Genomic DNA, 27103 nt, shown 5'->3' with positions numbered 1-27103 from the left:
TCTTATGTTGTGCCTAGAACCAGAAGGCAGACTGATCCTGAGAATGCCTGGTATGTTAGATAAGACCCTGACCCTGTCAGCCTCAAGAGGATCACACCTTTAAGTGCAGACCCTTAATAAATGAGCCAGGAGTCACTGACATTTCTAAGGAGTGAGTGTCTGGCAGCAACATGCTTCGTTGGTCATCACTGTGGCTATTTGTTGATGTCCCATCCCTGGTCAGCCTGGCCTGTCAGGTTTTGTTTGCAAATGTGCAGAATTTCACACATAAAGATCAGTTTACTGTCATGAGGGGTTAACTGGGTTGACAGTTGTTTATTGTCCTCTGTGGCTCTGGAGACACTGTTGATGTCATAGTGATGTCATCAAGGTTATGTCTCGGAGCCTGGGCTGGGTCCAGAATCACTCCCTCCCTCGCTCAGTTACTACTCCCTGTGTAACAGGCACTTAGTGGTTACTTAGTGAGCTGTAAATTGATATTTCCAAGACTTACTGCTCATCTTCATTTTGTGTCATTACTGCTAGCTGTCAAGTCACGCAACAGTAACATTCATATTGGAAATACAGAACATTATATTGTGGGATTGATGTCAGAAAAGAGTCAATCTTCCATTTACTCTACTTTTTTTGTTTCCAGTGTGAACTCTGTGTCTGCTGTGAAGTTCTGGTTTCTGGACACAGAATCTAGACTATACATTTACAGTATATGCACATTTATAATAGAAAGCAAGCATTTCAAACTGGAATCACTGGTTTAATTGAGTTGCATTGTGGGAAATACATTTCATAGTTATTAGACTAAAAGTCAGGGCAAGTCATGAGAGGCCAGGGACTGTGTCTGTATTTCTGAAAGCAACATAAGACTTGACATGTTTCTCTTCTGATGTCACAGTAACAAACAACTATATTTGTCAGTAGTGGTCAGTGAGGTCATTTTCTCCAGGTTAGAAACACCTAGTGAGGATTATGGGGTCTGATTAATCAACCGCCATAAAGCGCTCACTGATTATTGAATGGAGATGCAGCATCTTAAAGCAGAAATAGACACAGCAGGAGGAAAACAAATGGACATTGGATGCCTTATGCTACAAACAGCTCTAATCTAATCAGTTGTGTATTGATGACAGTGTCATCGACGTGGTCTGAGCTAAAACTGAGTTATGTTTTTATACTGCTTCACAGAAAGACATATACTGTACTTTCAAATATCCATCATATGTCAATATGTTATCTCTGGTTGTTGCTTCAGTACATTACTCAGGCAATGCCCCATCATCCTAGCGGCCCTGCAGACCCTGGGGTCGTCTCTCACACTTTTAGAGGTCAACAGGCCCAGTTGTTACTATTTATATCAGCAGTACTAACATTGTAAATAACATAGAACAACAGGCGCAGTGTCTTTCCCACCTCCTTTTGCTCCATTTCTTGTTTTCCAGGTTTGAGTCAACTGTGTATAATGTCTCCAACTTCAGAAGTGTCACATGAACATGTTATGAACTTAAGTTATTGTGTGACAATTTTGTATTGTATTATAATGTTACTATTTGCATTATAACCTGCTTTCATATGTTTTTGGATTGTGGATGTTATTAAACTATGTATTTACATTATGGCAATTAATGTTTTTATTTATATTTTCAGTGCTCATTTCCTTGTTGTTTTTGGATGTTTATTGTTTAAAATATTATTTCAAATATTTTTATTCTGATCCTGCCCGTTCCAGTGGTTCAGATATTGTTTTTATCTTTGGTTTTCTTATATTTGATTGAATGTTCATGAATCTACACTAGGTTTACCAGATATCTTTGCATTAGTGATGTGGAACTTAGCTGGGAAGAGTGAAATTAAATCCCATTATGTTTAGGGTAAAGTCTTAGGAAATAAAAGAATTCAAGGGTTTGACTAATCAGTCTTCTTTCGGCTTGTTAAAGTCCTTTCATTATCGCAGTGTTTTTGTTCTGCTGACTCATTATGTAAAGCATGCACTGAGACTGGAAGCCACTAATTCTCAGCTTTATCATTCATTAAGCTGGAATGCTTCCACTAACCAGAAAATAAATCTGCTAATTCCATTCTCTAAAATGAATGAGCACTGGTTCTGCTATGTCATTGAGATCCTTGTATATTTCAGTGTTTTTTTAATGGGATTATTGGACTGTGTGTGTGTGTGTGTGCGTGTGTGTGTGCATGCGCACGCACAGGGGTGAAACGGGTGGAAATGGGGGAGTCTTGTATACACTAATAGGAAAGAGTGGTCTGTTCACTTGGTGTTAACAACCAGCCACTCACTGTTAAACAACTGTTTTCATTCCAGTTAAATAACTGACAGAGAGACATAATACTCCCAGCACACATGTAAAACATTTAGTGAATGAAAACAGTGTGTGGTATATAAATAGTGCTGGAGAAACAGAAGTATAACGAATTCCACAGTAAAAGTTCTAATAAAGTTTAGCCAAGAATCAAGTGAGAGGAGTTCAGGCTTCTTTATGACTGATGTGTATAAAGTTATAGAAAGTTATAAAGAGTCCTGCAGCAGCTCAAACAAAGGGACAGATTACATTTAAACTTTCTGAGTAAAGACGTTTATATACATTTCATGCTTAGGTATCTATACACTACATGTTGTAGGTATATTGGAGCATTAACACCAACGATTTTTCTTTGTCATCAGTAAAGTAGATGCTGTGTTAGGTAGGGCCTGGTGTGAGTCATTAAATTCACAACACTGTGTATTTAGGAGAGCCCACTCCAAAGGAACTGCACTTGTAGATTTCTATAGATTTCTTAAGGATGTTTCTTCATTCAACCAATAGGATTTCTTGAGCTCTGAGGGACCAGTAGGGAGTCTTAGACATTTGAAAGTCTCTTGTAATTGTTGAGGTCACACGAGTCAAAGTGGGATAAGACTTAAAATGGGAAGGAATGTCAAGACAGCATTTTAAGTGGCTGAGAGTTGGTGTTATCACGTTCACAGCCAAAATTAAAGCTTAGTTGCTTCCTGTAATTGGTGAGTTTTTTGGTTGTCCTGTTGTATGTCCTGACCATTTCAAAGGCTTTTTTTTAAATCAGGTGGGTCATAAGACACTATAGTGCTTTGTGTTACTTTGTGTTACAAGCTCAGATTGACTGGTCTGCTTGCTTCCTTCTCAGGCAGTGTTGAACCTCGCTGTATTATGTGGCTTTTCTATACCTCTGTTAATATAATCTGTGGTTATATGCTAATTAAATAGTGTTTTCTGTTCTACATTACATAAACCTGCAAGTTGTATTTAGGAGTTCATTTTTTAAGATGAGTGGTGGTACAGTACGTTGCTCTTTCTGGTGGCAGCAGTTTGCATTTAGCATTGAGACCACAACATATTTCATTTCTTCCCATACCACCTTCACACCTGTCAAAACTACAGAGACCGTGCTTTCTTTCCTCAACTGGCTATATACATAATCTGCCTATAAACAGCATTAAGATACACCAGCCAGGCTTCAGTACTGTGCCATATGATTCATTCAGTGACAGTGAAGTCCAATAACCTCACACTGGTGTGTCAGTGTGTGTACATGGTCCCATGAGCAAAAGTAATTTTGGTGCAGATCAATACACACAGACATTCTGCTGTGTGTGCTACCCAGCCAAAAACACAATGGATGAGCTTCCACATTTTCAGGAACCATTGTTGAAGCCTCCTGTTTCTGCAGGATTATCATCTGGATCATATCATTTTCAACCAGGCTACTCTTTGGAGACAATCTAACTAAATGTTAACTATGCAAACAGTAATTTGTGTAACTATCATTTGTAACTGTTTTAAAAAGGCTGATTTAAAATAGCTAAATCTAGTATATTCCTTTCAAATGAAGCAAAGGTGGTGACAATATGGACGTTTCATGGATATTGTTTGAACTGAGGCTCAGTATGGTTCAAGATGAGACACCTGTCTGTGTGACTGGGATTTTTGTATGCTATGGATTTGAGTTTCTAAACTTATCATGGTTTTTTGTACTTATGTCACTGAGTTGTTGGTGTCCACATAGCTATAGAGTTTGTCTATGTAATGTAGGTGTTGAGAAACTGCACTTTAATAGAGTCACTGTTAACCAAGAGTTAACCTTGTATACATCTGTAAGCTCTCTATGGTCACCTTGAAGGATCCAGCAGAGGTCTCAGTGTATGTGCACATTCTGCTGCAGAGTTTCATTTCTTTGCTTTGTCAGGGCTCAGGTGCTCAAGCTGTTGATGCTCTCAGTAAATACACCTTCATTACATTTTCACATAGCAGGAAAATAATCTGCATATTTTTCAGATCCTTTCAATTACTTCTATTTGTGTAATTTCGTACCACGACGGGTAAGGAGATAAAAAAAAAAATTTTAATAGTTTGTCCACGTTAGCACAGGTGTGTTTGAGGCCAGAGCAAAACTCCCCATTCATTAGCTGAGGCTGGAGATTAAAACCCTGAGGTATCAAAAAGGCCCTTTCCCCTTTTCCTCCAAGAGCAAATAGATTTAGAGAGAGGGGGGAAATTCATATACTGTGTGGATGCGTGTGTGTGGAGTGTGGCTATGTGTGCAGCCTGCCCACTGAGCTGAGGCGCTGGCTGGTGGGCAAATCTGTCACCTTGAAGAAGCATTTTGCAAGGTGCCCCACTCCCGTCCATCGATTCATATGACAAAGGAGAGGTGCAGTGTTAGCGTTAGACTGAGCTGAGGAGAGGATCCATGTAACATCAAATCATATTACATGCATTTGTGCACAGGACACACCCTGTAGTTCATGGGGAAACCAGCTAGTACATGAACAGCACAGCATAACATACAATGCAACACTAATTCTAGTTTATTACAAATTGGGTCTTAGTTGCAAAGTCTTGTCAGTCATTTCTGTTATAGTTATAACATTGAACCAAAAATGAGAATTAAACACAGTGATACAGTATCCACATAACCCTGAAACAGTTAATGCACATTATCTAAAGCACTTTCATTTCATTTTTCTGTAGAGCTTTGCGTTTTGTTCCCAGGCATTTTGGCTAATCTGTTGGTTTGTTTTCAGCCTGTCAGATTGTGTCACTGCTTGTGTTTCATGACCCATCTGACTCAGCTTTGGATTAAGTCTGACTTTAGACGTGAATGACCTGCTCTTGATTAATTTTAAAATCAAGACAAATTTCAGCTGTAGTTTTGATGTTCGGTTTGAAGGAGGGTTCAGATTTTTTTATTGACTGGTTTTGGGTTGGCTGTCTAGGTAGTTTGGTGGTCTGGTTTCCCACCTGGCTGCTGTCATAAGATATTTTGTTGTGAGTTTTTGTTTAGTTAAAATTTTCTGAAAAATTTGCTTTTTATTTTCAATGTTATGAATGTTTGTCTTCAAAGTTTTGAAAGTTTTTTTGCAGAAATTTAACTTAAGACCTGACCTGAACCAGAAAATAATCTGGTTCAGTTCAATTCAATTCAATTCAATTTTATTTGTATAGCGCCAAATCACAATACAAATCATCTCAAGGCACTTTACAAAAACTAAAACTAAAAACCCAACAATTCCCTTATGAGCAAGCACTTGGCGACAGTGGAGAGGAAAAAACTCCCTTTAACGGAAGAAAAAAACCTCCAGCAGAACCGGGCTCAGTTTGGGCGGCCATCTGCCTCGACCGGTTGGGGTGAGTGGATAGAGCAGAGAGAAAAGAACAGCAACAATAAACAACAAATAGACACTGCAAGTTGGTGGGGCCAGTAACTGCACATCAGCGATAAACAGCTCCAGGACCAGGGACACCTGCAGAAGGTACAGAGAGAGAGAGAGAGAGAGGGAGGGAGAGAGCACAAACTAGGGGAGAGAGAGAGCACAAGGTTAGTAACATTCAATGGTGGAATATACATGAGGTGGGAGAGAAGGGGGTTAGGGTAGGGGAGCTCAGTGCACCGATGGTCCTCGGGCAGTCTAGGCCTATAGCAGCATAACTAACTAAGGGATGGTTCAGGGTTGCCTGAAGCCAGCCCTAACTATATGCTTTGTCAAAGAGGAAGGTTTTAAGTCTAGCCTTAAAAGTACAGAGAGTGTCTGCCTCCTGAACCCAGGCTGAGAGCTGGTTCCACAGGAGAGGAGCTTGATAGCTAAAGGCTCTGCCTCCCATTCTGCTTTTGAGAACTCTGGGAACCACAAGTAGGCCTGCACTCTGAGAGCGAAGTGGTCTATTGGGATAATATGGTACTATGAGGTCTTTAAGGTATGAAGGAGCTTGATTATGAAGGGATTTGTATGTGAGAAGAAGGATTTTAAATTCTATTCTATATTTTACAGGGAGCCAATGAAGAGAAGCCAATATAGGAGAAATATGATCTCTCTTGCTAGTTCCTGTCAGGACTCTGGCTGCGGCATTCTGGATTAATTGGAGGCTTTTTATTAAGATATTAGGACATCCAGATAGTAATGAGTTACAGTAATCTAGCCTTGAGGAAACAAATGCATGGACTAGTTTTTCTGCATCATTTTGAGACAGGATGTTCCTAATTTTGGAAATGTTGCGCAGGTGAAAGAATGCAGTTCTAGAAATTTGTTTTATGTGTGAGTTAAAGGACATGTCCTGGTCAAAAATAACTCCAAGGTTTTTTACAGTAGTGCTGGAGGCCAGGGCTATGCCATCTAGAGTAGCTATAATTTTAGAAAAGTTATTTCTGAGATTTTTAGGCCCAAATATAATGACTTCTGTTTTCTCCGAGTTTAAAAGTAAAAAGTTACTGGTCATCCAAGCCTTTATGTCAGTTAGACAGGCTTGAAGTCTGGTTAACTGGTTTGTGTTAACAGGTTTAATAGATAGATATAACTGAGTGTCATCCGCATAGCAGTGGTAATTAATACTTCCTAATGACATATCCTAAAGGAAGCATGTACAGGGTAAACAGAATTGGTCCTAGCACAGAGCCTTGTGGAACTCCATAACTAACTTTTGTTCGTGTGGAAGGTTCATCATGGACATGAACAAACTGGAATCTGTCCGATAAATAGGATTGGAACCATTTTAACGCTGTTCCTCTGATACCAGTCACATGCTCCAGTCTCTGTAATAAGATGTTGTGGTCAATGGTGTCGAATGCAGCACTAAGGTCTAGGAGGACAAGTATAGAAACAAGTCCATTATCTGAGGCTAAGAGAAGATCGTTGGTAACTTTTAACAGTGCTGTTTCTGTACTATGATGTGCTCTAAATCCTGATTGGAAATCTTCAAATAGTTCATTCCTGTGTAAGTGGTCTGATAGCTGCTTAGCAACAGCTTTTTCTAGGATTTTAGAAATAAATGGCAGGTTGGATATTGGTCTATAATTAGCCAAGACTCCTGGATCAAGACTAGGCTTTTTGAGTAAAGGTTTGATTACTGCAGTCTTAAAGGCCTGTGGTACGTAGCCTGATACTAGAGATAAATTTACCAAGTCCAATAAAGATGAGTTCATTAATGGCAGGGTGCCTTTAAGCAGTCTAGTCGGGATGGGGTCCAAGAGACACGTTGATGATTTCAATGAAGCAACTACTGATGTAAATTCAGAGAGATCTATAGGAGAGAAGCAGTCTAAACATAACTGAGGTCCTACAGATGATTCAAGAGCTACTGTAGTAGAAGATTCATTTGTTGCAGGTATAGGAAGCACCTGCTGAATTTTATCTCTAATAGTTGTGATTTTATTTGTAAAGAAACTCATAAATTCATCACTGCTGAGAGCTAAGGGAACACTGGGCTCAACGGAGCTGTGACTTTTTGTCAGCCTGGCTACAGTGCTGAAAAGAAACCTGGGATTGTTCTTATTTTCCTCTATTAGTGATGAATAGTATGCAGTTCTGGCTTTACGGAGAGCTTTTTTATATGTTAGTAGACTGTTTTTCCAGGCTAGAAAAATTTCCTCTAAGTTTGTGGAACGCCACTTCCTTTCCAGCCTTCGTGATGCCTGCTTTAAGGTACGAACATGTAAATTATACCATGGGGCTAGTCTTCTCTGAATCACTAACTTCTTTTTCAGAGGGGCTACAGAATCAAGCGTTTCACGCAGTGAGGTTACAGCGCTGTCAACAACATGATCAATTTGGTAGGGAGTAGGATTAAGGCAGCTGCCCTCCACTATGTTTATACTTGGCATGGATGCAAATAAAGATGGAATCATTTTCTTAAATTTATTAACAGCGTTGTCGGATAAACATCTGCTGTAGTGGAATTTTCTTCCAGACGCTGCATGATCCATCATTTTAAATTCGAAAGTTATTAAAGAATGATCTGACAAAACAGGATTTGGGGGAAAAATTATTAGATGTTCAATTTCGATGCCATAGGTCAGAACAAGATCAAGGGTGTGATTAAAACAGTGGGTGGGTTTATTAACGTTTTGAATGAAACCAATTGAATCTAATATAGAATTAAATGCAATGCTGAGGCTGTTATTTTCAACATCTACATGAATGTTAAAATCTCCCACTATAATGACTTTATCTGATCTAAGCACTAAATCAGACAGGAAGTCAGGGAATTCAGTTAAAAACTCTGAGTAAGGAACAGGTGGACGGTACAAAATGACAAGTAGAACTGGTTTTTGTGTTTGTATGTGAGAGACTAAGAGTGAGGCTCTCAAATGAGTTATAACTGTTCTGAGGATGAAAGTTTAATAATAAGTTTGACTGGAAGATTGCAGCTACTCCTCCACCTCGACCTGTGCTTCGAGGAACATGATAATTTTTATGACTGAGGGGGGTTGATTCATTCAGACTGACATATTCATCCTGCTGTAACCAGGTTTCAGTAAGATAAAGTAGGTCAATTTGGTGATCAGTTATCAAATCATTTACTAACAGAGATTTAGAAGAAAGGGACCTAATATTTAATAATCCACATTTGACAGTTCTGTTTTTCTGTTTAATAAGAGGAGTGGTCTTAATTTTTATTAAGTTTTTATGAATAACTCCTCTTCTGTTAACTTCTGATTTATTTGATTTATATGTTCGAGGGGCAGACACAGTCTCTATGTGGTTTAAAGGGGGCGGCGGCTCTAAGGAAACTGCAGAGAAGCGTTTTAGACTGAGTCTCTGCATCCCGGTCCCCACCCTGGATTGTCAGGCTTTAGGTCGGCTAAGAAACTCGGCCAAATTCCTAGAGATGAGAGCTGCACCATTCAAAGTGGGATGGATGCCATCTCTCGCTATCAGACCGGGTTTTCCCCAGAAAGTGGCCCAATTGTCTATGAAGCCCACATCGTTTGCTGGACACCACCTAGACAGCCAGCGACGGAACGACGACATGCGGCTAAACATGTCATCGCTGGTCAGATTGGGGAGGGGTCCAGAGAAAACTACGGAGTCCGACATTAATTTAGCAAAGTTACACACCGACTCAACATTAATTTTAGTGACCTCCGATTGGCGTAATCGGGTGTCATTGCTGCCGACGTGAATAACAATTTTCCCATATTTACGATTAGCCTTAGCCAGCAGCTTCAGATTTGACTGATGTCGCCCGCTCTGGCCCCAGGAAACATTTGACTATGGTCGCTGGTGTCTCTAGCTTCACGTTCCTGACTATGGAATCGCCAATTATCAGAGTCGGTTTCTCAGCCGGTGTGTCGCTGAGCGGGGAAAATCTATTAGAAACATGAACAGGCAGGTGATGAGCCGTGGGCTTCTGCTTAGGAGTATGTTTCCTTCGGACCGTCACCCAGGCTAATTCTCCGGGCTGCTCCGGAGCTGCCCTTGGACCGCTAACAGACCCTGAGCTCGGTGGCTCCACACCAGCTAACGGGGCTAGGCTAGCTGGCTTTTGTTCGAAGGTGCGGAGCCGCGCTTCCAAATCAGTGATCCTCGCCTCCAAGGCTAACAGAACCTTACACTTAATACAGGTATCATTATCGCTAAAGGAGGCAGAGGAATAACTAAACATGTGGCACACCGAGCAGGAGAGAGAGAGAGAGGGAGAGGCCATGTTAGCAAGCTAACTAGCTAGCTAAGCTAACCGGTAGGCCAACGAGCGCTAAGTCAGGAAATAGCAACAAACACCGGTCAAAACACAAAGGTACCCGACCAGCACCGGAATGCAGCAGCCAGTGAACCGTTCAAAGTCTAGCCGGTTCCCAGGTGTGCCAAACCACAGCTAGTCTGCCGCCAGTCTGCAGACGAACCACACAACACACACAACACGACACGCCTGCAAGACAAAAGTGATTCGCTTACCCGGATGTTCAGCTACTCACCTTCAGGTCTCTGAAATTACCATTTTGAATATGTGCAAGTCTCAAAACTTTGAAAACACACATTTGTACCATATTGTGTTTTTTTTCAGGCGTTTTTATTTGCAAATTAATCAGTTATTCAGTAAAATTAATATATATTGACTAAAAATAAACTAGCAATATCGGTTTACCTTAAAATTCACTTAAATGATCAATAAAAACTTAAACAAAGCTATGCTGTGTAAAGTGATTTTAAAGTCAGCCTAGAAATGCAAAAGTGACTTTTCTGAAAATGTAAGCAAATTGAAAAACATAATTGTATGAAGAAAAATATTTAAACCTGGAGATTTAAAAATAAAAATGTGACTCAGCTGCAAGACCTAGTCCCTAATGCAGGTTCACTATAAGACTGACAAGCTCCAAGCCTGGGCACTTTTAATCAGCTGTGTGTACATGTGGGGCGCTGTAGTAGGCATGGCTAACTGTTGGTTACACATGTAATAGAGACAAACAACATTTGAATTAGTGTGTACATGTATTTTTGAACCTTGACAGACGCCAGCACTGGTTCCAGTCTTTATGCTAAGGGAAGCTCCAGCTTTGTGCTTAACACATCAAACCTTGTTCCATCTTTTGTGTTTAAAACTAATTTTTAAACAGATGTTGTGGATTGAATTTATTTATAAAGGATATATCTAAAATGGATGAATCTGGTGTTTTACCTAAAGAAGCAATATGATTGTCTCTCTCAATATTTTTCCTGATTGTGGTGCTCAGACCCAAACTCTTTGATTCCTTCTTAAATGTTTTTAAACACCTCACAAATGCAGCCTCGACTTAGAAAAGCGTCAGTAATTTCCTAAAATAGACTCTAGGTTTTATGAAAAAATCCCTACATCAGGAAAGAGGAGCATGGATCTTATTAATAGTTGTTACATTTGGTGCTCTAGTGAGTACAGTAGTCATTGCATTTTTTTTCACCATCATGACTGTTTGTGTTTTATAGAAATATTGTTTTTGTTGGTATTTGTGGCTTGTAAAGATCAGATCACATTTAATGACCAATTCATGCTGAAAACCAGGAAATTATAAATAGTGCCATTACTTTTTATTGCAACTGTATATCTCTGGATACACACACACTAGGACTCATTCTGGCTTCAGGATTTGTTGATAGGATCACATATGGCTCTCTTCAATGTCAACTGTCTTATCTTTTGAGGTACAGATGCATAAACAAGAACAATATTTGAAGTACTAACACCCTCTCCGTCATCATCTACTGTTCCAGTAGGCCAGTCCAGTCACGTGCTGCTCGTAGACACGTGCCACACTGCAGCACACACACAGTGAATGAAAATGATACCATTACTCTTCAGATCTCAGCAACACAGCGGCACACACTTGTGCCCGTGAGTATTGAATGCTCTCTATGCAGACAAATCTGATCCACTTATATGGCTAACCCACCTCCACAGCCTCAGGATGATTAAATGCTACAGTGCAGGCTCACACAGAAACACACTCTGCCTCAGCTTCAGCATCCTGCTGTTACATACAAACACATACAAAAAACCCTTTTAAATCAGTGCCTGTGTTCTGTGATCCCATCAGCATCTCAGTCATAACACACAGGCTCAAGGACAGGTGGACCAGTCAAGCGAGAGGCAAACAGTAAAAAGCACAGTTTTCCCTGCCTGTATGAAGCTGCCCTGCACATCAGTAGGTAAAACTGTAGGCGATAGCACAGCAAAGGAAAAGGCTTCTTATGTTACTGTTATGCTCTGCACAGGATTTGTCAGTTTTCTGTGTCAGACCATCTACAGAAACTGAATAAATCACAAACACAACCCTGTCAGCATGAAAAACTTGTATTTTGAAACAGTTTAGATGTTTAAATCTTGTCTATCGTGCTTGTCATCAGAAATATGTCTGATCAATCCTAAATTCATTCTGCGTGTGTTGTCACCTCCAGGCTACCGTAGGCCAGACTGCAGGAGCTCTCTGCACACAAATAAAGGCCACTCAATAATTGGACATCCATCTTTTAGCAGTGTCCTACACTGCCCCCATGAGGGCAGCCCCTGCAACTTCCACGTTCCTAATGGTGGCAGTGTTACATTATATGGGCAGTGTGCAAGATGCCTTCAGTATGCTGTGCCAGATGGTGACTGTAGAGGATTGCTTGTTGTCTCTGCTTCTTGCCCACACCAACTACATTTTATTGAGTATTGTTTTCAAATGCATCTTTTCCTCATTGCTCAGGGGGCTCTATGTGCTCTTTCATTATGTCAATCTTTCTCTCTCTCCACCGTGATTTGTCAGCACAAATATGTCCGCCATGGCAACAGCTGTCGAAAAGGCAGCCAAGGGTAATGTCTATGATGAGGTGTGACAGCCAGTGTATTTTTAGCTCATCAGCCAGGTACCCACAAACTGAGAGACACTTTAGAGGATGTTCCTAAAAAACAAAAAAAGTGGGGGGGGGGATAAGCACAAAGTTTTGTTCTGTGAAAGCATCACCTAAGTATGAAATTAGTCGGCTGATAACGGGATATATTATGTTTTTAATTTTGAATGATGTTACGTCAGAAATCAGTTAATCTCCATCAAATACGTCACATCAGATGTGAATGACTCAGTATCTATGAAGACAGGGCAGTAACAACAGACCTGCATATTGATAGACTACAGTACTTTTGTATCAGGGTAGATTATGTGATTGTACAGTATGTGTGTGTGTTTATATGTGTGTTTTTGAGAATAGGCAAATGAATGCAAGTCAGTGTAAAATTCCCACAGAGTTAAAAATCAAAGAGAAGAATCGCTCTTTGCACTATGTTCAAGAGTTAGTTGTACCAGCCGCTTCTATGTTCAAACTTTACACGAATGCTAAATATAACATCAGTGTTTCGTGAGATGAGATTTCTGTTGCACTAAACATTAAAATACTGTAGTTTGTACAACACAGATGTGTTCTCCTAAGCCCTCACATAGTTACACCCACTAACAAGCCCAATGTTACTGTAAAGTGTAAATTCTGCGTGTACTTTTTGTGTTGTATTTTACAGACTTCTCTGTATCCAGCACCTGTCCTGTTGAGGTTTTTTTTTTGAATTGCACAAATCCACTAATACTTGCATTATTAGTATTTTCCAGCATGTTTGGAAAATGTTCAGGCAACAATTACAGCACCTAGTTCTGTCCTAGAATGCAGTCTTCTATTTTTTTTTTTTAGTATAAATTACAATGATGATTTTTATCCCCATCATCTTGGCTAATGTTTAATGTAAAGGTTTAGATCTATAATCTAATAATAACAAAATAATAAAGGTTTCAGCCTGATTTCTGGGAACATAAATCGACCATGAGTTTCCTACATATCTCTTTACTTACTATTTATCAAATCTGGTACCTATGTAAATACAATATTATAGCAGTATTGCCAAGATAAAAATGGCTTTGGGAAACATTTGTGGAGAGAGAGCTCCTGAGAGCTCAACCAACAGAGCATTTCTGGAGAAACCTGAAAATGGCTGAATTTGAATAATTCAGCTAAGACGAATGTGTGAAGCTTTCAAAAGAAAGGTGTGCAAATTTCTGCACATTCCCAAGAAGACTTGAGGTTGTCATTGCTGCCAAAGGTGATATAAGAAAGCACTAATTGAAGGAGTTGGAATACCAAAAGTGTGTTCTTGCTCTGTTGTTGTGGAAAACTGTGTAGACTGGTGGGGGACAAAAAATTAATCCATTTTAAAATGAGCCTGAACAAAACAAATTATGGAAAACATTCTGTAATCGCTGCATGTGAATTTCCTTGAGCCTCTACCAGCTTATATTTTTGTCCTCTCTATATCCCAGCGGTAATTGTCCCTGATGGGATCTCAGAGAAGGCAGGGGTTGGAGACGAGCTGGGGAGCGAAGAGGATCTTCTGTACGAGGAGTTTCGCAGTTCTGGACATCGTTTTGGACACCCAGGAGGAGGTGGAGGGGAGCAGCTAGCCATCAATGAGGTAGGCAATATGGGGATGTAGTCTCTACCGCCAGATAATCAGTTTCACTGGGGTTGGGATTTAAGGCCTGTTTGCTCCCAAGTGTGTTCAGGTTGTAGTTTAAAGCAGCTGATCACCTGAACCGTCTTGTAGTCAACAAGTTATTGTGATGGTATGGTGATGGTTTGTGTTGTTTTTATCACGGTGTCATTTTTTTATTCTACCGTTGGAGTATCATATTAAGATCTTTGATATAACAGCAACTTAAATAAAGTACACAACAATTAATGGGCAATGTTTAGACTTATTTAGACACTAACATGGAAATCGTTGGTAAAAAGTCACTAAATACTATTTCAGCAGTGGTGACTGTAGAGATTCTGAGGCTACTGTGGCACGAGTCCCAGAATGATGGATTAATAAATCACAACACACTCTTTCACACCCTAGTGTACGCGGGGATGCGTAGCCACAGAGTGCTCAGGCTGGTCACCTTTGCTTTGGCTCATCAGTGTATATTTATGTATATGTTAACAAAACCTGAGTTGCCTTCAGTTATTACCAAGCTGGCCCCTGTTGAGGTTGTACGCAGCCAGAAAGTACAGGAACCATAATTGAAAATAATGAAAATAATGGTTATAATAATATGAAATCATATTTGTGTCGCCGCCTGATAGACCATACAGAGTTAGTCCTTTGCTGTCATCCTGTGGGTTGCTGGTATTTGCTATCCAGAGAGAGAGGGGGAGAGCACAAACTAGGGGAGAGAGAGAGCACAAGGTTAGTGACATTCAATGGTGGAATATACATGAGGTGGGAGCAGAGGAAGAGAGGAGAGGGGAGGGGAATGGGGGGGGGCTCAGTGCACCGATGGTCCTCGGGCAGTCTAGGCCTATAGCAGCATAACTAAGGGATGGTTCAGGGTTGCCTGAGGCCAGCCCTAACTATATGCTTTGTCAAAGAGGAAGGTTTTATTTCTAGCCTTAAAAGTACAGAGAGTGTCTGCCTCCTGAACCCAGGCTGGGAGCTGGTTCCACAGGAGAGGAGCTTGATAACTAAAGGCTCTGCTTCCCAGTCTGTTTTTGGAAACTCTGGGAACCACAAGTAGACCTGCACTCTGAGAGCGAAGTGGTCTATTGGGATAATATGGTACTATGAGGTCTTTAAGGTATGAAGGAGCTTGATTATGAAGGGATTTGTATGTGAGAAGAAGGATTTTAAATTCTGTTCTATATTTTACAGGGAACCAATTAAGAGAAGCCAATATAGGAGAAATATTATCTCTCTTGCTAGTTCCTGTCAGGACTCTGGCTGCTGCATTCTGGATTAATTGGAGGCTTTTTATGGAGATATTGGGACATCCAGATAGTAATGAGTTACAGTAATCTAGCCTTGAGGTAACAAATGCATGGACTAGTTTTTCTGCATCATTTTGAGACAGGATGTTCCTAATTTTGGAAATGTTGCACAGGTGAAAGAATGCAGTTCTAGAGATTTGTTTTATGTGTGAGTTAAAGGACATGTCCTGGTCAAAAATAACTCCAAGGTTTTTTACAGTAGTGCTGGAGGCCAGGGCTATGCCATCTAGAGTAGCTATAATTTTAGAAAAGTTATTTCTGAGATTTTTAGGCCCAAATATAATGACTTCTGTTTTCTCTGAGTTTAAAAGTAAAAAGTTACTGGTCATCCAGGCCTTTATGTCAGTTAGACAGGCTTGAAGTCTGGTTAACTGGTTTGTGTTAACAGGTTTAATAGATAGATATAACTGAGTCTCATCTGCATAGCAGTGGTAATTAATACTTCCTAATGACATATCCTAAAGGAAGCATGTACAGGGTAAACAGAATTGGTCCTAGCACAGAGCCTTGTGGAACTCCATAACTAACTTTTGTTCGTGTGGAAGGTTCATCATGGACATGAACAAACTGGAATCTGTCCGATAAATAGGATTGGAACCATTTTAACGCTGTTCCTCTGATACCAGTCACATGCTCCAGTCTCTGTAATAAGATGTTGTGGTCAATGGTGTCGAATGCAGCACTAAGGTCTAGGAGGACAAGTATAGAAACAAGTCCATTATCTGAGGCTAAGAGAAGATCGTTGGTAACTTTTAACAGTGCTGTTTCTGTACTATGATGTGCTCTAAATCCTGATTGAAAATCTTCAAATAGTTCATTCCTGTGTAAGTGGTCTGATAGCTGCTTAGCAACAGCTTTTTCTAGGATTTTAGAAATAAATGGCAGGTTGGATATTGGTCTATAATTAGCCAAGACTCCTGGATCAAGACTAGGCTTTTTGAGTAAAGGTTTGATTACTGCAGTCTTAAAGGCCTGTGGTACGTAGCCTGATACTAGAGATAAATTTACCAAGTCTAATAAAGATGAGTTGATTAATGGCAGGGTGTCTTTAAGCAGTCTAGTCGGGATGGGGTCTAAGAGACACGTTGATGATTTCGATGAAGCAACTACTGATGTAAATTCAGAGAGATCTATGGGAGAGAAGCAGTCTAAATATAACTGAGGTCCTACAGATGATTCAAGAGCTACTGTAGTAGAAGTTTCATTTATTGCAGGTATAGGAAGCATCTGCTGAATTTTATCTCTAATAATTGTGATTTTATTTGTAAAGAAACTCATAAATTCATCACTGCTGAGAGCTAAGGGAACACTGGGCTCAACAGAGCTGTGACTTTTTCAGCCTGGCTACAGTGCTGAAAAGAAACCTGGGATTGTTCTTATTTTCCTCTATTAGTGATGAATAGTATGCAGTTCTGACTTTACGGAGAGCTTTTTTATATGTTAGTATGTTTTTCCAGGCTAGAAAAATTTCCTCTAAGTTTGTGGAACGCCACTTCCTTTCCAGCCTTCGTGATGCCTGCTTTAAGATACGAATATGTAAATTATACCATGGGGCTAGTCTTCTCTGATTCACTAACTTCTTTTTCAGAGGGGCCACAGAATCAAGCGTTTCACGCAGTGAGGTTACAGCACTGTCAACAATATGATCAATTTGGTAGGGAGTGGGATTGAAGCAGCTGCCCTCCACTATGTTTATACTTGGCATAGATGTAAATAAAGATGGAATCATTTTCTTAAATTTATTAACAGCGTTGTCGGATAAACATCTGCTGTAGTGGAATTTTCTTCCAAACGCTGCATGATCCATCATTTTAAATTAAAAAATTATTAAAGAATGATCTGACAAAACAGGATTTGGGGGAAAAGATGTTAGATGTTCAATTTCGATGCCATAGGTCAGAACAAGATCAAGGGTGTGATTGAAACAGTGGGTGGGTTTATTAACATTTTGAATGAAACCAATTGAATCTAATATAGAATTAAATGCAATGCTGAGGCTGTTATTTTAAACATCTACATGAATGTTAAAATCTCCCACTATAATGACTTTATCTGAACTAAGCACTAAATCAGACTGGAAGTCAGGGAATTCAGTTAAAAACAACAGTAAGGGACAGGTGGACGGTACACAATGACAAGTAGAACTGGTTTTTGTGTTTTCCAATTTGGATGTGAGAGACTAAGAGTGAGGCTCTCAAATGAGTTACAACTGTTCTGAGGATGAAAGTTTAATAATAAGTTTGAGTGGAAGATTGCAGCTACTCGTCCACCTGGACCTGTGCTTCGAGGAACAATTTTTATGACTGAGGGGGGTTGATTCATTCAGACTGACATATTCATCCTGCTGTAACCAGGTTTCAGTAAGATAAAGTAGGTCAATTTGGTGATTAGTTATCAAATCATTTACTAACAAAGATTTAGATGAAAGAGACCTGATATTTATTAATCCACATTTGACAGTTCTGTTGTTCTGTTCAATAAGAGGAGTGGTCTTAATTTTTATTAAGTTTTTATGAATAACTCCTCTTCTGTTAACTTCTGATTTATTTGATTTATATGTTCGAGGGGCAGACACAGTCTCTATGTGGTTTAAAGGGGGCGGCGGCTCTAAGGAAACTGCAGAGAAGCGTTTTAGACTGAGTCTCTGCATCCCGGTCCCCACCCTGGATTGTCAGGCTTTAGGTCGGCTAAGAAACTCGGCCAAATTCCTAGAGATGAGAGCTGCACCATTCAAAGTGGGATGGATGCCGTCTCTCGCTACCAGGCCGGGTTTTCCCCAGAAAGTGGCCCAATTGTCTATGAAGTCCACATCGTTTGCTGGACACCACCTAGACAGCCAGCGACGGAACGACGACATGCGGCTAAACATGTCATCGCTGGTCAGATTGGGGAGGGGTCCAGAGAAAACTACGGAGTCCGACATTAATTTAGCAAAGTTACACCCCGACTCAACATTAATTTTAGTGACCTCCGATTGGCGTAATCGGGTGTCATTGGTGCCGACGTGAATAATAATTTTCCCATATTTACGATTAGCCTTAGCCAGCAGCTTCAGATTTGACTCGATGTCGCTCTGGCCCCAGGAAACATTTGACTATGGTCACTGGCGTCTCTATTTTCACATTCCTGACTATGGAATCGCCAATTATCAGAGTCGGTTTCTCAGCGGGTGTGTCGCTGAGCGAGGAAAATCTATTAGAAACGTGAACAGGCAGGTGATGAGCCGTGGGCTTCTGCTTAGGAATACGTTTCCGTCGGACCGTCGCCCAGGCTAATTCACCGGGCTGCTCCGGAGCTGCCCTTGGACCGCTAACAGACCCTGAGCTCGGTGGCTCCAAACCAGCTAACGGGGCTAGGCTAGCTGGCTTTTGTTCGAAGGTCCGGAGCCGCGCTTCCAAATCAGTGATCCTCGCCTCCAAGACTAACAGAACCATGAAATGTGAAGTGTCTGTAAAGAGGTACAGCTGGGAGGCTGTTGTGTCTGTGGTTCTACCTCCTCCAACCTCGGGAGCTATCTCTTTTCTTTATTTCATCGTTGTAAACTCAACATTTTGGGTATGTGGCTGTTAGTTGGACAAAACTGGCAATTTCTGTATATCACCTGGGCTCTGGACATTTTTTATTTTCTCACGTCTGTGACTTCCATATGGTCTCGACTTTGTGTGAAAATGAAGAAGAACTTTATTGGTTCAAATATTTTTAAGAAGAACCGGATACAGAATCACAAGATTCAGTTTAAAACAGCTCAGTCGCTACTCTTCATGCTTCTGGATGGATTCTGGCCATAAAAATGACCTAGATGTTCTGCAGCTGTACTATTGATTCATGAATTTGTGTCACACCATATAACAACGGCTGCTGGATCTCAAATATATATGCAGAGGTGAAATTTCTACTATTATTGCCACCCCAGCTTTGCAGTTTTGCTAAAAATGTTTTCTGACTGTTCATCCATTAATATTCAAGATGACTGAGGAGAACAGTTAATAGAAGTTTGTCATTATTACCATGCATTATAGTTTCACCTTCCTGAAGATCAGCAAACAGGAGTCAGAGCTGGAAAAGTACTGGCTTTTCTGCATGTTTTTAACTAATCCAAAATCATTCAGTTGTGGATATTGCACTTTTAAATAAATGATAAAATATTGATCAATTTGTATTCAAATATATCATCAGAGAGGATAATACTGCAATACTCTTTCTTTTTCTATGTACAAGTGAATTTTTTTTTTAATTGTTCCTTCGGTTCTAAGTAACTGCAAACATTTTACTTCCTGTTCTGTGAAATGACAAAGGTTTTTTTTAATTATGGACCATTTCTAAAGATCTGTAACTACAATAGTTGACTACAGTAGTGAGTTTGGAGGTCAGTAGGAAAGAAAGGAAAGGGACACTGGTTATGTTCAATTAGTATGTAGACCTTGGAATTATTATTTTGCTTGTTGTAGATGCATCTATCCATCATCTATACCTCCTTATTCCTTAACAAGGGTCCCAGGGATCAGCTGGAGCCTATCCCAGCTCTCTTTGGGTGAAAAGCAGGGGTCCACCCTGGACAGGTCACCAGTCCATCACAGGGCCACATAGAGACAAACAACCTCACACACTCACACTCACTGCTATGGGCAATTTAGAGTCACCAATCAACCTGACATACATGTTTTTGGACTGTGGGAGGAAACCAGAGTACCTGGAGAAAACCCACGCAAGCACAGGGAGAACATGCAAACTCCACACAGAAAGGCCCCTGATGGGTTTCAAACCAGGAACCTTCTTGTTGTGGGGCAACAGTGCTAACCACTGATCCACTGTGCTACCCCCTAGGTGCATACAAATGCAGCAAATTAATTTAACTTCCAGTCTGACAGACATAGACACATACAGACCCCCTTTTCCTTTGAGATCCACCTATTATTCTGCATGGCCTCCATCAAACCCCCACACACGTCCCTTTCATCCCAGCATCCCTTGTCACCCTCCCAGGAGTTGCAATGGTCCTGCCTCTCTTCTGTAGTGCAGGATACGCTAACACTCTGTGTCCTGATTGGCTGCCTGCTATCCAAGGGTTGGCACAAAAGAAAAAAGGAAAAGGGAAAAAAGAGGGCGATCTTGGTAGCTGGACGGATGGCGGAGGCAGCCCGGCTCGAAGCGGAACAGACCAGCACCATTTTAGCAGAAGCTCTTAAGGGAGAGAAAAGGTGGATCGAGACAGAGGCATAGAAGAGGACAAAGGGGGAGCGAATGAAGAGACGAGTAGACGTGAGCATGAACCGGAGATTTGCAGCATCCCGTTTTCCTTCCTTCATCCTGACATCCTGACAAGTAAAACCACAAGGAAAAGACAAACCGCTGCAAGATAGAAAGAAAAGCAGCAGAGGAGGTGCCTGTTCCTCAAAGAGGAGAAAGGGAGTAAAGGAGGAGGGGGATGCTCAGCGCGTAGCGCACACACATCGCTCCACAGCGCGCACATCCACCCAACGCTGACAGACACAGGCACCCAGCCTCCACTGGCAGGCCGGGGCGACGCGGGGCATCGGCAAAGTGGCAGGAGAAGCAGAGAAGGCGATCACCGGAGCTGAGAGGCAGAGGAGATCACCACCAAAGGACGGCGCCAGAGACAGTCGAGGGGGAGATCGGGGTGGCGCTGTGTGGTGCGGAGGCTCGGCACTGAGGGAGAGGAGACGGGGGAGGGCTGACGGTGCTGAGGAGGAGGAAGAGGAGGAGGCCAGGGAACTGATGGCTCGTGGCAGCGGCTCGGGCAGGTGGAGCAGGCAGAGGATGGGCTTCTTCAGCACCATGCTGCGCTGCAATCTGCCCCCGGAGACCCAGAAGGTGGTGGTCTTCCTCATCATGATGCTGCTCATCATCATCAACGTGGTGCTCATGTTCCTGCTGGCCTTCCAGTAGAGCGCACACAAAGACCCACGAAAAATACACACACACTCACACACACACACAGAAAAAACATTCCCATATGGAGGAAAAGACCAGATAAACTGAAACACAGAGGATCACCGGCTGCTGGGATCAATGGGTGTCCAACATTGCAGCATCAGAGCGCAGGTACACTGAGGAGAGAAGGATGGTTAGTGTGAGGATGGATGATGATGTGTGCAGATGTTTGTAAATAAGAGGGAACTGTTTCATGTGAGCACTGGAACTCATTTTCTGATGGCTCTCATATTAATGCTGTTTCAGTTTGATTGGTCCAGGTTTTGAGGTATGTGGGTTCAGTCTGCATCCCAGTCTACAGTAGATCTGATGGAAAGTCTGTGTTATTGTGTGTTAAATCCTAATTATCAGCAAACTCCCATAAAATGACAAAACAATGTGTTGATCATTGACTTTCTGACTCCCTTAGTCTGACACTGGCTCTCTGCCTTAAGCCCCTTTGTTCCATCTGAAGACGTCGTTTAAAAACTCAGCTCACAAATAAATATTTCACATATTTAAAAATAATAATTCAGTCATTTCTTAAAACATCTAGTGGCTGTATTTTCTAACAAACAGTATTCAAACGGGAGAAAACTTAGCAGTACTTTCAGCAGCACACGTGTAGTGAAGCAAAGACCAAAAACAATTTGTGTTAAGAAACTTGTCACCCAGCATAATGAGGAGTCTCAGTGTTTACAGTCATTTCCAGTGATGTAATACACAGTGTGACCCTGTTACAGGTTTCCAGGCTACATCTAAAGGTACAATATGTGAAGTGATCTACATCTCTAAATGGAAATAATATACTTTACTGACTTTCATTTAATGGATCTACACCAGCTTTTTACATATAATTCTGTTTTTTTCATTACAAATAGATGGGATTATTAAAATAAACACTATTCTTTCAGACTGTGTTTTTTTTAAATTTCAGATTTAAATTTATCTTAGAGTAAGATTTGGTTTTAGACATTTAGGTGGATGACTAGGGTTAGCAGATAGGGATTGTATTATTATCTTTACAAAGATATATACATATGTGTGTGTGTGTGTGTGTGTTAATTTGCCATTGTTGTTACCATAGTGACATGGTGACCACTGATGTGAACATTGCTGTGATGCACAACAAGCTATTTGTTGATGTAGCGTTTTATTGTCATTTAATAAGAGGATATTGTGGTGTCATCATGAATCAAAGAGGATTGTGGAGCGAGAGGCAGCAGAGAGGCAAGATGGTGTGGGTGTGTTTCTTAGCAACAGCCACATCGTCTGTTTCCTTCATTGCCATGATGGCTGAGTGGAGCCGAGCACCTGATCACAGGGAGAAAAACAGAATTACTACATCTTTAACATTTCTACGGAGATGATGTGAAAGACATCCAGACTTTCTTTACTACCCTTGAAAGACATGAGCCTGCAGACAGGAGGGATGCTGGGCTGATGTGGTCCAGCAGGATTTGTGTTGCATCTGCAGTTGTGAGAGAATGAGGAGCATAATGGATGGCCTCTGTGGAGCCTGGGGCCATGTTGACGCAGTGAAACTGGTGGTGTGTATGAGGCAGTGTGAAATATGACCACTGCAGTGTCTTCATCATTAACACTGACTCCATCTCCTTCTGGTCTCACTGCTTGTGCCTCCTGTTTTCCTTTCGCTCACACTTCCTCTTCCTTCTACAGTAGCTCTGTAAAGATGATGGCTGGATCCCAGTTCCAACCATAACTGCATCTACATTGCTCTCACTTGCTGATTTCTTTTCCTTGCATCTTAGTCCAGAGGAAAGATGCAAGGAAAAGATGGGAAAACAATCAGTGACTGTAGATGTCAGTTCCTCAAACCCTTCACCTGAACCGTCCAATTAACAAGTGGTTTCTGATAAAGGGGAGGGTCTCCCACAGGAAGCCTTTTTGCTCCCTGTGTCTCAGGAAACAAGAGCTTTGGGACAGTCTTTAAAGTGGTTCCTGGAACATCTCCCAGGTTGAACGAGGAATGGGCACCTAAGGGAACTGGGATATAACTGAAGTCTGGTTGTTAGCCTGAAGGATAAAGACAGAAGAGACATACAGTTGTACTTTCTGTGTGCTGAATCCTTTGTCTGCTTGTAATATCATAATGCCAAACAAAACTGTACTGTAGACTGTAAAATGCATAATACAAATTATACAGAAACAAGTGTATAATGTACCATTGTTGACAATATGAGACCACCCGTAATAATGACCCTACAGAGAACTATCAGCTGAATCTGCAGCTCCCCTCAGCTTTAGAGCAATATAGTGAGTTTCAACTATTTGTTTTGCTGCCACAAAGTCCAAACACTGGATCTCACACACAATGAAACTTTATAGTATCTCTCACTTTTAATCTTGTGCCAACATGAGGTTCATATTTGTGGCTTGTGACTGAAATATGTCAACAACTGGATATAAAATTTGGTTCAGATATTCATCTTCCATGTTGTACTGTAATCACTGATCCGTACCAGTGGGTCAAACTTTTAGTCCGTCCCACAGTTTGGTTAATGACAACTGATGACGTCCATGTCAACTTCTGTATCATTAGCTGTATTTTGTGTTTAGTGCTAATTAGTAAATAGTACAGATGGTAAACCTAGTCAAGACAAGACAAATGTCAGATATCAGCACATGAACTGTTCTCCAGACTCATGTGCTGTGTGCATGTGTGTCAAACATTGCTCATAACTTGCCAGCCTGTGAGGAACAGTGTCAAAGAAGAAGGAATTGAAGAATGTGTTGCAGTGAATTTGTGTCATGTTACATCAGTAAACCCCATCCTTCAACATTTTACTGTCTGGTATCTGGTATCTATTGTGCAGCTAACCCTGTTATTACATTACATCACAACTTGTGGCAAATCCTTACTCTAACATATCACATCGTGTGCTGAAATTAGAAATACAATGAACAGAAACCTGATCTGTGGCTCTTCTGTGGTGCTTACCCTGCAGCTGATCAGCGATGGCGGTGTGGTGTATGCGGAGGCGCTCTGGGATCATGTCACCATGGATGACCAGGAGCTTGGCTTCAAGGCCGGTGATGTCATTGAAGTAGTGGATGCCACTAACAAGGAGTGGTGGTGGGGTCGCATCATGGACAGTGAGGGCTGGTTCCCTGCTAGCTTTGTGCGGGTGAGAGAAAACTCTAGAAGAGACAGATGTTACTGCCCATATGGCTTTTAATTACATTGTTTAATTAATCATAGCAGCTGCTGCAATACTAGCAGACTAAGATGTCAGTATATTACCAGTATTTTGGTAATATGCAAAGTTAGGACATGTTTCTTCTGTAATTTTTTTGTGGATCCCTTTTTAATTTAGGAAGGATAGAGCTGAAAAAGTTAAGTGTGTTAGGTGAAATCAATTCTTCCTACAGTTGTAACTTTGTGTTCTCCTCAGTTGCGTGTTAACCAGGATGAGCCTATGGAGGAATATTTGGCCCGACTGGAGGAGGCACAGGCTGGAGAGAAGGACCGGGCAGGTCTAGACTTATTGTTGGGACCTGGCCTACCCTGCAAAGAGCAGATGAGGACCAACGTTATCAATGAGATTATGAGCACAGAGAGAGACTACATCAAGCACCTGAAAGATATCTGTGAGGTCTGGATTACATCATGTGAAGCCATGTAAAACACTTTTCTGTGTGCTCCAATGGCCAACTATTTGTAGGGGGAACCATAAATACAATGTGTGCATAAAGTCAGTGGTTTGAGTTTATCTCTGGTGACTGTTAGAAACACTTAGACGAACCCCCTACGTTATTATTTCACCCACTGGTAAAACTAACCTAACCATAAACTTAAGTTTTAGTTTAGCATATCTCTGTATCAGTTACAAGACGAAGTAGGAGTGGGAGATCAAATCACACCGAAGTGTCAAGGATGACACAGTACGATCCAAGAATGAGTTATTATTGTAAATGATGCAGAAATGTAGGAGGGGAAAATGTAACCCAACGAATTTATTTATGCTTTGGCATGTTTTGTTGGTTATTGTTTAAAAATGTGAAAATGTGCCTGCAGCTCTGATCCTGGTTCCCTTTCTCTCAGGGTTATATCAAGCAGTGCCGCAAGAGGACAGACATGTTCACTGAAGAACAGCTTCGTACCATCTTTGGGAATATTGAAGAGATCTACCGATTCCAGAGAAAGTTCCTGAAAGTGCTGGAGAAGAAGTTCAACAAAGAGCATCCACATATCAGTGAAATAGGCTGCTGCTTTCTTGAACATGTAAGCTAAATCACAAAGCCTACGAATTTATACTGTATTATTTCTAGCAAAAAGGCATTGACTATATGAAGAAATCAATCATCAGAGTTTGTTTTAAAGCTTTTACTGATAGAATTCTTAAGCGAGAAATTCTTTTGCCTTTTCTTTAACTTTGATTTAAAGCAGTCTACCTATATTGTTCTCATACAGTGCTTCTAACCCTTTCTCTTGTTGTCTTTTATGTGTAGCAAACAGATTTCCAGATATATTCAGAGTATTGCAACAACCACCCCAACGCCTGCGTCCAGCTCTCTAAGCTGATGAAAGTCAACAAGTATGTCTTCTTCTTCGAGGCCTGCCGATTGCTCCAGAAGATGATCGACATTTCTTTAGATGGCTTCCTGCTCACTCCTGTTCAGAAGATCTGCAAGTACCCTCTACAACTTGCTGAGCTGCTCAAATACACCAACCCACAACACAGGTGACTGCTTACTCTTTCAGACCAATTAGTGTACATACCTGTATGTGCCTACTATCAGAGTGAACCATCATTTTTACTCTTTCCTTTAGAGATACTCCCACCGCTCACTGGTCAGCATGGTTGGATGTCAAAGTTATTTTTTAACCTTGGAAATAGTAGTTCAGCAAAAAGCATCTTAGGTCTATTGACCAACATATAAGAGTTTTCATTGCTATTTTTTCCTTAGTTCACAAAAGCATAGAAGGTACCATAGACTGGAGACCAATAAAATGTAGATGTCTAAAATAATAATTCTTAGAAAATATCAATCTAAAAGTAATCATGATTTGGAATTTTAATTAGTATTTAATATACAAAATAAATAGAATATCTAGGACAATTATTAATCTTTTGTTATAATTATATACACAATTCTATATGTACCATAGCTAATACAACTATTGGTGTTATAAATCTTATAACACTGATGGAATAGTAAAAATATTTGACAGTCTTTATGCCAGAGCTTCAGGAAACAAATCCACCATGATAATCAATCAATAAAAGGGTTTATGCACTAAAGCTTTTAATGAGCATAAATACCAAGACACAGTTTAACAAATATGAAACACTGATGTGTGTATACGTCAGTATACGTGTGCATTGTGTGTACATGTATGTGCGTATGCGACTGGCTTAATAAGATGTGGGGGCCAAGATGACGTGTGTGTGATGACGTGAGCCAACATTTTTTCCACCAATATAGTTGGCCATTTCAGATCCAAAGCCTAATCTTGAACCAGTTCTTCGGGTTTTGACAAAGAACTGGTTCTTGGCCAGGAAAACTGGATTGAGAGCAACAAAAGCAAGAACCACTTATGGGCTGGGGGCAGGATTATCATGACCAAGACAAGTAATATTTTGTTTGTCCGACTGAAAACAA

The 27103-nt window shown here is 40.8% G+C and overlaps 1 protein-coding gene across 4 annotated transcripts in view; it reads left to right on the top strand.

Annotated features, from left to right (window-relative positions):
• Window positions 1–27103, top strand: part of LOC113121448 (Rho guanine nucleotide exchange factor (GEF) 4) — an 81667-nt gene that overhangs the window by 44230 nt on the left and 10334 nt on the right. For all 4 annotated transcript variants that reach the window (XM_026291960.1, XM_026291959.1, XM_026291961.2 and 1 more), the window contains 5 exons: window positions 14056–14207; window positions 24445–24624; window positions 24892–25092; window positions 25542–25721; window positions 25949–26181. In XM_026291960.1, coding sequence (XP_026147745.1) covers window positions 14056–14207; window positions 24445–24624; window positions 24892–25092; window positions 25542–25721; window positions 25949–26181 — 946 coding nt within the window. The remainder of the gene's footprint in view (window positions 1–14055; window positions 14208–24444; window positions 24625–24891; window positions 25093–25541; window positions 25722–25948; window positions 26182–27103) is intronic.

Source organism: Mastacembelus armatus, chromosome 20, assembly GCF_900324485.2.
Source record: "Mastacembelus armatus chromosome 20, fMasArm1.2, whole genome shotgun sequence".
In the NCBI taxonomy this organism is placed as follows: Eukaryota; Metazoa; Chordata; class Actinopteri; order Synbranchiformes; family Mastacembelidae; genus Mastacembelus; species Mastacembelus armatus.
Note: the sequence above shows the minus strand (reverse complement) of the source record. Positions and strands in the feature narration are given on the sequence as shown.